Source organism: Salvelinus sp. IW2-2015, unplaced genomic scaffold, assembly GCF_002910315.2.
Source record: "Salvelinus sp. IW2-2015 unplaced genomic scaffold, ASM291031v2 Un_scaffold4944, whole genome shotgun sequence".
NCBI lineage: Eukaryota > Metazoa > Chordata > Actinopteri > Salmoniformes > Salmonidae > Salvelinus > Salvelinus sp. IW2-2015.
Window position 1 is genome coordinate 15,623 of NW_019946213.1, and position 12,817 is coordinate 28,439.

The 12,817-nt window shown below is 46.5% G+C and overlaps 1 protein-coding gene and 1 long non-coding RNA gene across 3 annotated transcripts; both read left to right on the forward strand.

Annotated features, from left to right (window-relative positions):
• The first annotated feature begins 772 nt into the window (after window positions 1-772).
• On the forward strand, window positions 773-8,337 carry LOC112077823 (MAP7 domain-containing protein 1-like). The gene is made up of 6 exons (XM_024144256.2): window positions 773-1,140; window positions 1,301-1,387; window positions 1,503-1,562; window positions 1,749-1,902; window positions 2,248-2,878; window positions 7,824-8,337. The coding sequence occupies exons 2-6, from the start codon at window positions 1,340-1,342 to the stop codon at window positions 7,969-7,971; spliced, it is 1,041 nt and encodes a 346-aa protein (XP_024000024.1). The 5' UTR covers window positions 773-1,140; window positions 1,301-1,339; the 3' UTR covers window positions 7,972-8,337.
• A 602-nt stretch (window positions 8,338-8,939) lies between these two features.
• On the forward strand, window positions 8,940-11,650 carry LOC139026505 (uncharacterized). 2 transcript variants are annotated; one of them, XR_011478318.1, is made up of 4 exons: window positions 8,940-9,229; window positions 9,337-10,296; window positions 10,424-10,575; window positions 11,569-11,650. It is a non-coding gene; the product is annotated as an uncharacterized lncRNA (long non-coding RNA). The 2 variants fall into 2 exon arrangements; XR_011478317.1 differs by lacking the exon at window positions 8,940-9,229 and having other exon boundaries at window positions 9,323-10,296.
• The last annotated feature ends 1,167 nt before the right edge of the window (window positions 11,651-12,817 follow it).

Sequence of the window (12,817 nt, forward strand, 5' to 3'; positions counted from 1 at the left end):
ATTCTGGCTATCTACTCTGATTTCAGAGCACTCTCGTTTGAGTGAACCTATTGAATATATGGCCGGTGTTAGTAAAAGTAGGCAAAAAAAAAAGCGTAATTAAATTGTTGCCAGCAGCACAGTTACATTCACCAACGCTCTGGATAACATGAAAACAGCCTAACCAGCTCTGCTAGGGTAAGTAAAATGGTCAAGAGTAGGTGTTCTCATCTTTGTGTTTGGAAACTAGCTACTAGCCAGTCAGCTTGGGTGCTTGACTGCCATTGTGAGGTCAGAACTCGCGGATCAACCTGTACTCCCTGATTTACGAAAAGGCCCAGAGCGCACTCTGGCATCCAGATTGAATTTACAAAACACACCCAAAATCGTAAAATGTCAGCTAGTTATTAGTTATGCTAGCAAGAAGTTGCATAGCAACAGCATCAACTTCCGGTAGACAGGCGAAGTGCTAGTACTCTCAACTGAAAAGGATACCGTTCGTTTACAGTATACTAAAATAACTCTAATAGTATGTACTCATTGTGTAGTATTCAAACAAGCTGTGGTTCTAATGTTTGATAACGTCCATTTATTCCATTCCAGCCATTACAATGAGCCCATCCTCCTATAGCTCCTCCACCAGCCTCCTCTGTGGTATACCAGGTGTCGGGTTGGTTGGTGGGCCATTTTTTTCTCCCTCTTTTGTTGTTCACAAATGTAACGTGATTGAACACACACTATCGCACAGTAGGTGGCGGCATGCACAAACAAAATGTGTGAACGCCATGATACCAAAGAAGAAGAAGATATACTCCACCCTCGCCAGCCTTCCTTCTGAGAAGCAGTCACCCGGCTGTTGCATTTTCGGTTATCCATTGGTCTTGTCTGGACCGTGAAGTCGCGGGAGAGTTTGGACAAAAATGGTGGATAAATAAATAGAGTCACTAAGGCCGTTTTAAAAAAAGTATCAATTTACGGTCTGCTTAACAGGGTGGCGATCCATAGACACCAATGCGATAGCAGCTGGGTCTGGTCTGCTTTGTTCATTGATTGAACCAGAAAAAACAGCGACTGAATTGGAATCCTTCCTGGCCCCCCCAAAAAAACGTGACTAGCTAGCATATTGACGCCGATAAATACAGAAACAAATGTCTTTGAATGGTATGTTTATCAAATAATTAGCTACTATTCTGAAAATGTGAGGTAGTTAACGTTGCAGTAGGTTGTCAGCTAACACAGTTAGCTAACTAGCTAGTTTGTAGTATGATTCTTGTTCACTTGCTAAATCTATAGTTTTTTTTTTGAAAACCTCTTGTGTTAGCTAACTGTCAAAGGTGACCGTTAGGATCGCGTGACTAGAATGGGGGATAATTTGGAGCGCGTGCTCCATTGCGATGACAAGGAGGAGGTAGGTGTATTGTTTACATATAGTAGGGCCTGTGTAAGCGGTCTAAAAATGTCATGTACCTAGGCCTACCTTCCTTCTCAAGTAACATGATAAATGTGTGTGTGTCCCTCCCCAGTTGAGGCGGAAACTGGCCCTGCTACAGAGGGAGTACTCCAGGACAGTTCAGAGATTACAGGTGAGAGATATGGTGTGTAAAGGCGTAGCAGGTGTGCGTGTGTGGTGAGGGTGTATGCACTGGTGTGTTAGTAGTGTGTGTAGTAAGCGCCACAATCATGACTGATATCTGCGTTGTGTGGTACTGCACATGTTTGACAACATTGATGTACATTATCCCCCTATACACACACACACACACACACAGCGAGCTGAGCGTTCAGATGCCGTGCGGAAGCATGTGAGGAGTCGGATCTCTGAGCAGAACCTCCAGGACCAGACAGACGCAGTCTCAGCCAGCACCTTTCCCAAMCCAGCTCTACCCTCCCTCTCCCTTGGTAGCCCTGCTAGGACAGCCCCAGGTTCGGCCACACCACCAGGCCCCGCTGGAGGGCAGTCTGCCCGTATTAGAAACTAAGTGCTGTAAAAAGTTTTGTGACGTTAGCATATTTGAGCTTAACGCTATTATATTATTAAGGTTGTAGTGTGTGTGTTCAGGTTGTAATGTGTGTTGGAAATTACGTAGTGTGTGTGTTCAGGTTATATCCAGGTTGTAATGTGTGTTGGAAATTACGTAGTGTGTGTGTTCAGGTTATATCCAGGTTGTAATGTGTATTGGAAATGACGTTGTAGTGTGTGTGTTCAGGTTATATCCAGGTTGTAATGTGTATTGGAAATGACGTTGTAGTGTGTGTGTATGTGTGCAGACTCGACTGTGGCGGCATCGTGTCCAGTGGAATCTGAGAACCCCAGGCGGAGGAGTCCGTCCATCCGCTTCCTCCTCCCCGTCGATGACTCTTGCCCTCGGACACCTGACCTTAACCCTCACAGACGAAGCCACTCCCTCCGGCTGAGGTCACGGAGAAGCCGGTTGCGCTGGGAGCGGACGGGGAGGGTCCAGGGCGGCGAGGGGGCAGGGGGGATGTACGACACGGAGACCAGCGAGGATGGGCTGGAGCTGGACGCACGGACAGATAAAGAAGAGGATGGAGAGAAGAGAAATATGGAGGAAGAGAAGGAGGGCGAGAGGGAGGAGAATGAGAGGGAAACTCCARATAAAGAGGCACTGAAACAGAGAGATGGAGAGGAGAGAGAAGAACAGAGGASATRTGGACAGAAGGAGRTGGAGAAGGAAGGGGTGAACCTGAGGAGAGATGGAGAGCATGAGAGAGAAGARGGTGRTGATTCAGGAGCTGTGGGAGTCTCTGTTTTAGGGTCTGTTGGGTTGTGTAACACTGGGGGGGTCCTGGACTCGTGCACTCTGGTGGAAGGTCTGCCGTTCCCTGTAGAATACTACATCAGAACCACGAGACGCATGGCCTCTTCACAGAGCCACAGGTTAGTGGTCGCCTTTAATATCTGTTGTTGTTATACTTGATTGTATTGTATTGTACTCTATTCTATTGTGGAGTACTACTTCAGAACCACAAGACGGCGAAGCATGCCTTCGTYTCAGATCCACAGGTTGCTTGGGTGATTCCACGCCAGGGTGGGACGAATAGATTTATTTGGGAGGAAGGATGTTTGATTTGCTTTTTACATTTGTATCACAAACCATTTCATGATGATCAAATGAATGAAATTGCTGTTTTAGCTCCTTTTAGACCAATAATCTAAAAGTTTGAAGCCCTTCCCATGATGGCACTGTTAAATAATAAGATAAGAAAAAATACAAATAGTAACACAAGGAAATAAAAATACAGAAGAATTAAGCTATATACCCGGAGTACAAGACAGATCACTGCATCTATATACAGGGAGTACCAGATCACTGTGCAGTCTATATACAGGGAGTGGCCAGATCACTGTGCATCTATATACAGGGAGTACAGGACCAGATCACTGCATGCTATATACAGGGAGTACCGAGACGCAATCACTGTGCATCTATATACAGGAGGTACCGAAGATCCACTGTGTCAGATATATGGGGAGTGCCTAGATCACTGCATCTATATACTAGGGAGTACAGGACCAGATCACCTGTGCACTATATACAGGGATACAGACCAGATCACCACTGCGCTACTATACAGGGATGTCCAGTACAGATCACTGTGCAGCTATATACAGGGAGTACGCAGTACCAGATCACTGTGCATCTATATACAGGGAGTACCAGTACCAGATCACTGTGCATCTAATACAGGGAGTACCAGTACCAATCACTGTGCATCTATATACCTCGGATACCAGTACCAGATCACTGTGCATCTATATAAACAGGGAGTACCAGTACCAGATCACTGGTGCACTATATACAGGGAGTACCAGGTACCAGATCACTGTGCACTATATTACAGGGAGTACAGTAAAGATCACTGTGCAGCTATATACAGGGAGTACCAGTACCAGATCACTGTGCATCTATATTACAGGGAAGTACCAGACCAGATCACTGTGCATTTATATACAGGGATGTACCAGTACCAGGATCACCTGTGCATCTATATACAGGAGTACCAGTAACCAGATCACGTGGCACTATATACCAAGGGAGTACCAGATCACTGTGCATCTATATAAAGGGAGTACCAGTACCAGGACACTGTGCATCTAATAATACAGGAGAGTACCAGTAACATATCACTGTGCACTTATACAGGGAGTACCAGATCACTGTGCATCTATATACAGGGAGTACCAGTAACCAGATCACGTGCAGCTATATACAGGGAGTACTACCAGATCACCTAGTGCATCTATATACAGGGAGTACCAGTACCAAGAATCACTGTGCATTCTATATAGGGAGTACCAGTACAGATCACTGTGCACTATATACAGGGAGACAGGACCAGATCACTTGCATCTTATAACAGGGAGTACAGGACCAGATCACTGTGCATCTATATACAGGGAAGTACAGATCACTGTGCATCTATATAGAGGAGTACCAGTACCAGATCACTGTGATCTATATACAGGGGAGTACCAGTACCAGATCACTGTGCATCTATATACAGGGAGTACCAGACCAATCCATGTGCAGCTATATAACAGGGGACCAAGATCACTGTGCATCTATATACAGGGAGTACCAGTACCGAGACACTTGCAGTATATAGGAGCAGATCCTGTGATCTATATACAGGGAGTACCAGTGACCAGACACTGTGCATCTATATACAGGAAGAACAGTACATACACGTGCAGTATACTAAGGAGTACAGACACTTGATCTATATACAGGGAGTACGACAGGCCGATCACTGTGCAGCTATATACAGGGGAGTAACCAGACACTGTGCATCTATATGACAGGGAGTACCAGTACCAGATCACTGTGCAGCTATTATAGGGGTACCAGTACAGACACTGTGCATATTATACAAGGGAGTACAGGACCAGATCATACAGTGCAGCTATATACAGGAGTTACCAGTACCAAGATCACTGTGACATCCTATATACAGGGAGACCAGATCACTGTGATTATAGAGCAGTCAGACCAGATCACTGTGTCTATATAGAGGGAGACCAGTACAGATCACTGTGCATCCTATATGACAGGGAGTACCAGACCAACACTGTGCAGTATATACAGGGAGACCAGACCTTGATCTATATACGAGGGAGACAGTACAGATCACTGGCATTTATAGAGACACAGCCAGATACTGTGCATCTATATAGAGGGAGAACCGTAACCAGTCACTGTGATCTATATACAGGAGTACCAGACAGCCCTGTGAGCTATATACAGGGAGTACCGACCTGAGATCAGCAGACCTTGTTTTCTTTATGAAGGAGAGAACATACATACAGGATGTTAGGGCCAGCAGCACTTGTTTCTTTATGAAGGAGAAGACAGACATACAGGATGTTAGCCAGCAGCACCTTGTTTCTTTATGAAGGAGAGAACATACATACAGGATGTTAGACCAGCAGCACCTTGTTTCTTTATGAAGGAGAGAAATACATACAGGATGTTAGACCAGCAGCACCTTGTTTCTTTATGAAGGAAGAACGAGACATACAGGATGTTAGGCCAGCAGCACCTTGTTTCTTTATGAAGGAGAGAACATACATACAGGATGTTAGACCAGCAGCACCTTGTTTCTTTAGAAGGAGAGAACGACATACAGGATGTTAGACCAGCAGCACCTTGTTTCTTTATGAAGGAGAGAACATACATAACAGGATGTTAGACCAGCAGCACCTTGTTTCTTTATGAAGGAGAGAAACATACATACAGGATGTTAGACCACAGCACCTTGGTTTCTTTATGAAGGAGAGAACATACATACAGGATGTTAGACCAGCAGCACCTTGTTCTCTTATGAAGGAGAGAACAGACATACAGGATGTTAGGCCAGCAGCACCTTGTTTCTTTATGAAGGAGAGAACACATACATAGCAGGATGTTAGACCAGCAGCACCTTGTTTTCTTTATGAAGGAGAGAACAGACAATACAGGATGTTTAGACCAGCAGCACCTTTGTTTCTTTATGAAGGAGAACAACATACAGGATGTTAGACAGCAGCACCTTGTTTCTTTATGAAGGAGAGAACATAACATACAGGATGTTAGAGCCAGCAGCACCTTGTTCTTTATGAAGGAGAGAACATACATACAGAATGTTGACCAGCAGCACCTTGTTTCTTTATGAAGGAGAGAACATACATACAGGATGTTAGACCAGCAGCACCTTGTTTCTTTATGAAAGAGAGACATACATACAGGATGTTAGGCCAGCAGCACCTTGTTTTCTTTATGAAGGAGAGAACATACATACAGGATGTTAGACCAGCAGCACCTTGTTTCTTTATGAAGGAGGAACATCCATACAGGATGTTAGACCAGCAGCACCTTGTTTCTTTATGAAGGAGAGAACAACATACAGGATGTTAGCCAGCAGCACCTTGTTTCTTTATGAAGGAGAGAACAAACATACAGGATGTTAGACCAGCAGCACCTTGTTTCTTTATGAAGGAGAGAACGACATACAGGATGTTAGACCAGCAGCACCTTGTTTCTTTATGAAGGAGAGAACATACATACAGGATGTTAGCAGCAGCACCTTGTTTCTTTATGAAGAGAGACATACATACAGGATGTTAGACAGCAGCACCTTGTTTTTTATAAGGAGAGAACAGACATACAGGATGTTAGCCAGCAGCACCTTGTTTCTTTATGAAGGAGAGAACAACATACAGGATGTTAGCCAGCAGCACCTTGTTTCTTTAATGTAGAGAGAACATCATACAGGATGTAGACCAGCAGCACCTTGTTTCTTTATGAAGGAGAGAACATACATACAGGATTTGACCAGCAGCACCTTGTTTCTTTTATGAGGAGAGAACAACATACAGGATGTTAGACCAGCAGCACCTTGTTCTTTATGAACGGAGAGAACATACCATACAGGATGTTAGACCAGCAGCACCTTGTTTCTTTATGTAGGAGAGAACATACATACAGGATGTTAGAGCCAGCAGCACCTTGTTTCTTTGAAGGAGAGAACGGACCATACAGTCAGTGGTTTGTTTAATTTGATTTTTTTACATATATTGTGTAATTTTCCAGCATGTCATCACTGCACATTGATTTGTTTACATATGGTTAGTATTGTTTCTTACATGCACATTGCTTTACTTGTTTATCTTTTATATGGACAATGATTTGCTTACTAGTGCAGGTTTGTTATATGAAACAACCTTAGGAAACTTAGTGCATGCGCATCATTTAATGTTAATGATATTATTTTAAAAAGTGCATAGTGCTGCTAATTGTATTTGTTGGTTTTTTCAAGTATAAAACTTGTTGAAATGAATTCAGTGTATCAGTTATTTTTGAACATTTCGGCACATCTTAACAACACCGCCATAAATGATAACGCGATAATACTGACAATACAATAACAAATACAGACATAAATTATCGATAACATGACATATTGATAACTGTGATCATTTTGGTCACTGTAATCGTGATATGAAATGTTCATACCGTTTCAACTCTGTAACGTAACAAAAGCTGTGTGAATAAAGTCAAGGGGTCTGAATACTTGATGATGCACTGTATTATAGGTAAATTCAAGGAAACGCCAACATAAAGCTTTGTGGCCACCAGACAGCTTCAAATGGCCTTGGTAAAGATTCTTTAAGTGTCTGGAACTCTATTGGAGGGAGCATAACCATTCGTCCTCGTGAAATTCCATCATTTAGCGTTTTCCATCAACAAATCGCCGTGTCAGTAATTTGAATGTGAGCCTGCTCCGTCTCGTCTGTGGTTCACACAATCTAATGTAAGGTGTTTTTTTGTTAATGCTACTTTCAGAGACCTGCAGGCGTCATTGCTGAACCAACTCAACAGGGGGCGCCACAGAAGGAGCGGGGCCAGATGTCTGACACACACTCACTCTTCAACTTCACACTCCGACTCACTAAGCACAACCCTCCAATCACCGCCAGTGCCCGACAACTGACCTCAAACTCACCGACCAATCGCACACACGGTCGAGGAGCCATCAGCCAATCAGATGCTTACCGCTGAGTCGGGGCCAATCAGAGTGAGCGTTTACCTTCCAGAGCCTGCAGTGTTCGGCCTATCAGAGGCCGGAGGAGGAGAGGAAGGAGGCCGAGACTGGGCCGCTCTCTTAAGTTTGGACTCGGATCCTCCAGCACCAGGCCCAGACAACACCCAGACCCCGGCCGCTATTAGCCCAGCCTCACAGCCTCTCCCTGGGGGTGAAATGTCCGGAGGCGCTGGCTCTTTCTGGAGGTGTGGAGGAACAGCTTTATCCCATCTTCAGAGGAGCTGTGTCCTCCCCTCATTCACACATCAAAGCAGAGCAAAGGTGGGACTGAGCCGTGTGGTGTATCTGAGGCTGTTACGTTTCACTGTGACTTTCATTATCAACTAACTTTTCATCCTTTCACATCGTGTTGTGTGTGTGTGTTGTGTGTGTGTGTGTGTGTGTGTGTGTGTTGTGTGTGGTGTTGTGTGGTTTTGTGTTGGAGAGAGTGTGTGGTTCTCCTCCTGCCCTCCTCCCTCCTCCCTGGAGGACCAGCAGTGCACCCTGGGAGTCTGGGCCGCGTCATCTCAACCTTTGACCTCCGGGATTTCATCTCCCGACGACCAGTTCGCACAGCTAAAGCTCCAGAAGCTTCGGCCTCGTCTGCCGTTGCCGTCCCAGAACTGGAACCCTTCTCACCTTACAACTGCGTCGTCGCCCAGCAGAGGCTCGGTCCACGGTCTCCACGGCACACAGGCGGTCAGAAATCTAAAGCGCCTACGCCTGAGCCCCTCCCTCTCAGCCTCACCCCTCCTGTCAACAGACTGCGTCACCTCGGTAGAACAGTCTATAGACATATCTATAGGCCAGCATCTTATAAGACACCCTATAGGCCAGCATCTTATAGACACACCCTATAGGCCAGAGCAATGGCAATCTACAGACGCACTAGACCATTCTACAGACCTCCATTCGGAGTACACCATTCATTTGCCAGTTTACAGACCACCTTGTAGACCAGCCTACTGGCCATCAGTCTACAGACCACCTTGTAGACCAGCCTACTGGCCATCAGTCTACAGACCACCTTGTAGACCAGCCTACTGGCCATCAGTCTACAGACCACCTGTAGACCAGCCTATGTCCAATCAGTCTACAGACCACCTGTAGACCAGCCTATAGGCCATCAGTCTACAGACACCCTGTAGACCAGCCTATAGCCATCTCAGTCCTACAGACAGCCTATAGGCCATCCAGTCTACAGACCAACCGTGACCAGCATATGGCCATCACAGTCTACAACAACCCTAGTAGACCAGCCTACTAGGCCATCAGTCTACAGACCAACCTGTAGGACCAGCTTATAGGCCATCAGCTTACCGTTTTAGTAGGCCAGTCTATAGACTTTCCTTCAGTAGAACAGCAGACAGGCCGACTCACTACTGAGTGCCCTTCCCTTCAAACTGAAACAGAGACCGAGTGCCCTCCCGAGTGTCCTCCTTCCACACAAAGACTAAGTGCTTTTCTCCGTGCCCTATCGGAGTTCTCTGTCGAGTGCCTTAACCAATGTCTCTGTGCACTACTGAGTGCCCTTCCCTCCGACAAGGAGACCGATGCAGAGTGTGCTGTCCCCCCAGCCCTCCCTGCTCCTCCTTAGCCCTCCCTAACCAGCCACACCCTCACGGACAACACCTCTCTTCCCCTCTCCTCCAGTCCCCCCTTACCTTCCTTAGGGATGACCCCTAACCCCTTGACCCTTAACCCAACATACCCCTCTCCCTCCCTGACAACCCCCCCATTACCTTCTTTAGAGGCGGTGACTCACATCCTCTCCTGTCCTCACCTGCCCCTCCTCTCTGCCCCTCTCCTGCCCTCTCTGCCCCCCCTCTGCCCCCCTCCTGCTCTCCCTGCCCCCACCCTGACCCCCTTCCCCTCTAGTCCCTCCACCCAAGCCCTCTCTCCTCCCTCCCTCTCTCCCTGCCCCTCTCCAGCCATCCCTCTCTCCTCCTCCCCTCCCTCCCTCGCTTCCTGCCACCCCAGCCTGGTTGATTCCCTGCCCAACTTTTGCTCCCTCCCACTCCTCTACTACTGCTCAGTCTCTCCCTCCAACCCAAATACACCCTCTCCATCGCCCCTACCCAGCTTCTTCTTCAGCCAGCTCCCTCTCTCCACTCAACCAGAAGGCCACCGAGGAGAGAGGAGAGGGAGAGGAGGAGAGAGCGTGGAGGAAGAAAGAGGAGAAAGAGGGGGATGGGATGACAGAGGAGGGTCTTAAAGCTCTCTCACACACTGAAGGTCAATACTGTGATGTCAAGCCATTGTTTGTGTATTTCAACATCCATGTCACAACTCACTTCAGAGAATGTCTGTGGTGTGTAATATAATGTGGTTTTGGTGGGTGTGTGTGTGTGTGTGTGTCTAGGCCCCTGCAGGAGGCAGCCTGGTGGATGTGTGCTTGTGTGTCGTGGCTGTCAGTAAGGTGTTGTTAGCGGTGGCAGAGAGTGGGAGGTGTGTGTTTGGGGTCAGACCAACCCCCCACACTGGAGACGACTGCACACCTGGACCTTCATAGAAGTAACTATGTGTTGTGTGCTTAATGTGGTGGTGTTAACAACTGAGTTTTATATTGTTTATGGCTGTTTCTGTGTTTAATGAGTGTATGTAACAAACTGTGTTAAATACTGTGGTGTGTGTGTGTACCAGTCAAAGGTTTGGACTCCTACTCATTCAAGAGTTTTTCTTTTTTTAGTGAAGACATCAAAAACTACGGCATAACACATGGAATCATCTAGTAACCAAAAAAGTGTTAAAATAATAATAAAAAGAGATTCTGAGATTCTTCAAAGTATCAACCCTTTGCCTTGATGGCAGCTTTGCAACTCTTAGCATTCTCTCTTTTGATTTCTTTACCCTTTTTTTGGTTACTACATGATTCCATATGTGTTATTTCATAGTTTTGATGTCTTCACTAATTATCTACAATGTAGAAAAATGTACAAATAAAGAAAAACCCTTGAATGAGTAGGAGAGTGACAAAGAATCGTGCAAGCTAACAGGCGAGTCACAAACAGATAAATAACGGGCGCAGGACGGCATCTCAAACACACAACTCGTGGATCCTTGTCATTGATTGGCTATTGCAGCAGACGACCACACTGGGTTCCACTCCTATCAGCTAAAAACAAGAAGAAGAGGCTCCAGTGGGCACGCCATCACCAACACTGGACAAGAGGAGTGGAAAAACGTCGCCTGGAACATTGACACGAGTTCAGTTTACTTGAGTGGCCTGGTCAGTCCCAGACCTCAACCCTATAGAGCATCTGTGGGATGAGATGTAACAGGCTGTTGGTAGCATGAATTACCGCCGGTCCAATCAGCAGAAACTGCGTGATGACATCACACAGCATGGACCAACACAACTCCCTGTAGAATACCCCGAAGAATTCAGGCTGTTCTGGATGCAATGGGGGCCCGACCGATACTAGATGGGTGTACCTAATAAACTGTCCAGTGAGTGTGCGTTGTATGTGTGTGTGTATTTAATGTGTGTGTGTGTGTGTGTTTAAGTCAGTGATGTCAGTGTTTCCTGTGCCGGACGCTCCTGGCTTCTGTGTGTGACTCTGGGCCAGCTGGAATCAGAGAGGCCAGGTACTACCCCCCCCACACACACACACACATACTGCTACCACTCCCCCATCCCTCTTTTCTTCCCTGTTCTTCTTTCTCCTCTCTCTCCCTCTTCTTTGCTTGTCTCTGTGTTCGTGCGTTTGTAAATGTTTCTATTAATATTGTGTCTGTGCACATGTATCCTCTGTGTGTGTAGGTACTGTGCTGCTCCAGTCTGTCCCAGGCGGTGCTGTGTGAGGGGAGTCCAGATGGTGTTGGGCATGTCCAAACGAAGGCTCGTTAGCTCCTCCTACGCTGTAGCCACAACCCCGCTGCAGGTCTACACACTCACACAGGATGGCAGGTAACCACGGGTGACCAGGTCTTCTCTCTCGTCTGGCATGGTTAATGCTGTGTGTGTGAACTCTATGTCTGTGTTCTGTCTCTCTGACCTCTCTCAGGCTGCAGGCCTGCCTGTCTTTGGTCTGTTCCTACTGAGCCGTGCGGACCGTGGCGGCGGTGGAGGACAGACTGACGCTCTGATTGGTCAACCCACGGCGGACATGTTGTTCTGTGGTGAGCAAGAGAACGTAGATAATTCAGTGCTTCCTGGTGCCGGGGACCTAAACGGGGGGCAGCCTTGAAGTTATTTTAATAAGTGGTGTAGTTCTAGAGCAAAAACACCCCTTTAGGTCCCCCGCACCAGGATGCTCTAATTGAAAGGTTTTCAAACGCACTGGTTTTGTAGACAGCTGCTTTACGGGAACGCTTTAACTTCAATGACTGTAATATGGCTTGTCTCACCTATCTTAGTGGAATGCACTGACTGTAAGTCTTCTCTGGATAAGAGCATCTGCTAAATGCTTCTCAAACCTGTTTACAGTTGAATGAGAATCTTCCCGTTAACTGTGTGTGTGTGTCAGGAACGGACGACGGGGCAGCTGCTGCGGAGCATCACTCTGGGAGATGGTTTCACGGATACGCCTGCCTCCGAGCATACTCCCTCTGCGTGGTGTGTTGTATAGGTTGGTTAGTGTGGGTGTTACTGTGTGTGTGTGTGTAATTTATGTGTGTGTGGTGTGTATTGGTTTGTACTGTGTGTGTGTTAATTTACTGTGTGATTGTTACTGTTTAGTGTGTGTTGTTGTTATTACGTGTGTGTGTGTGTGTTGTTCTTAGTGTGTGTGGTGTTATTTAGTGTGTGTGTGTG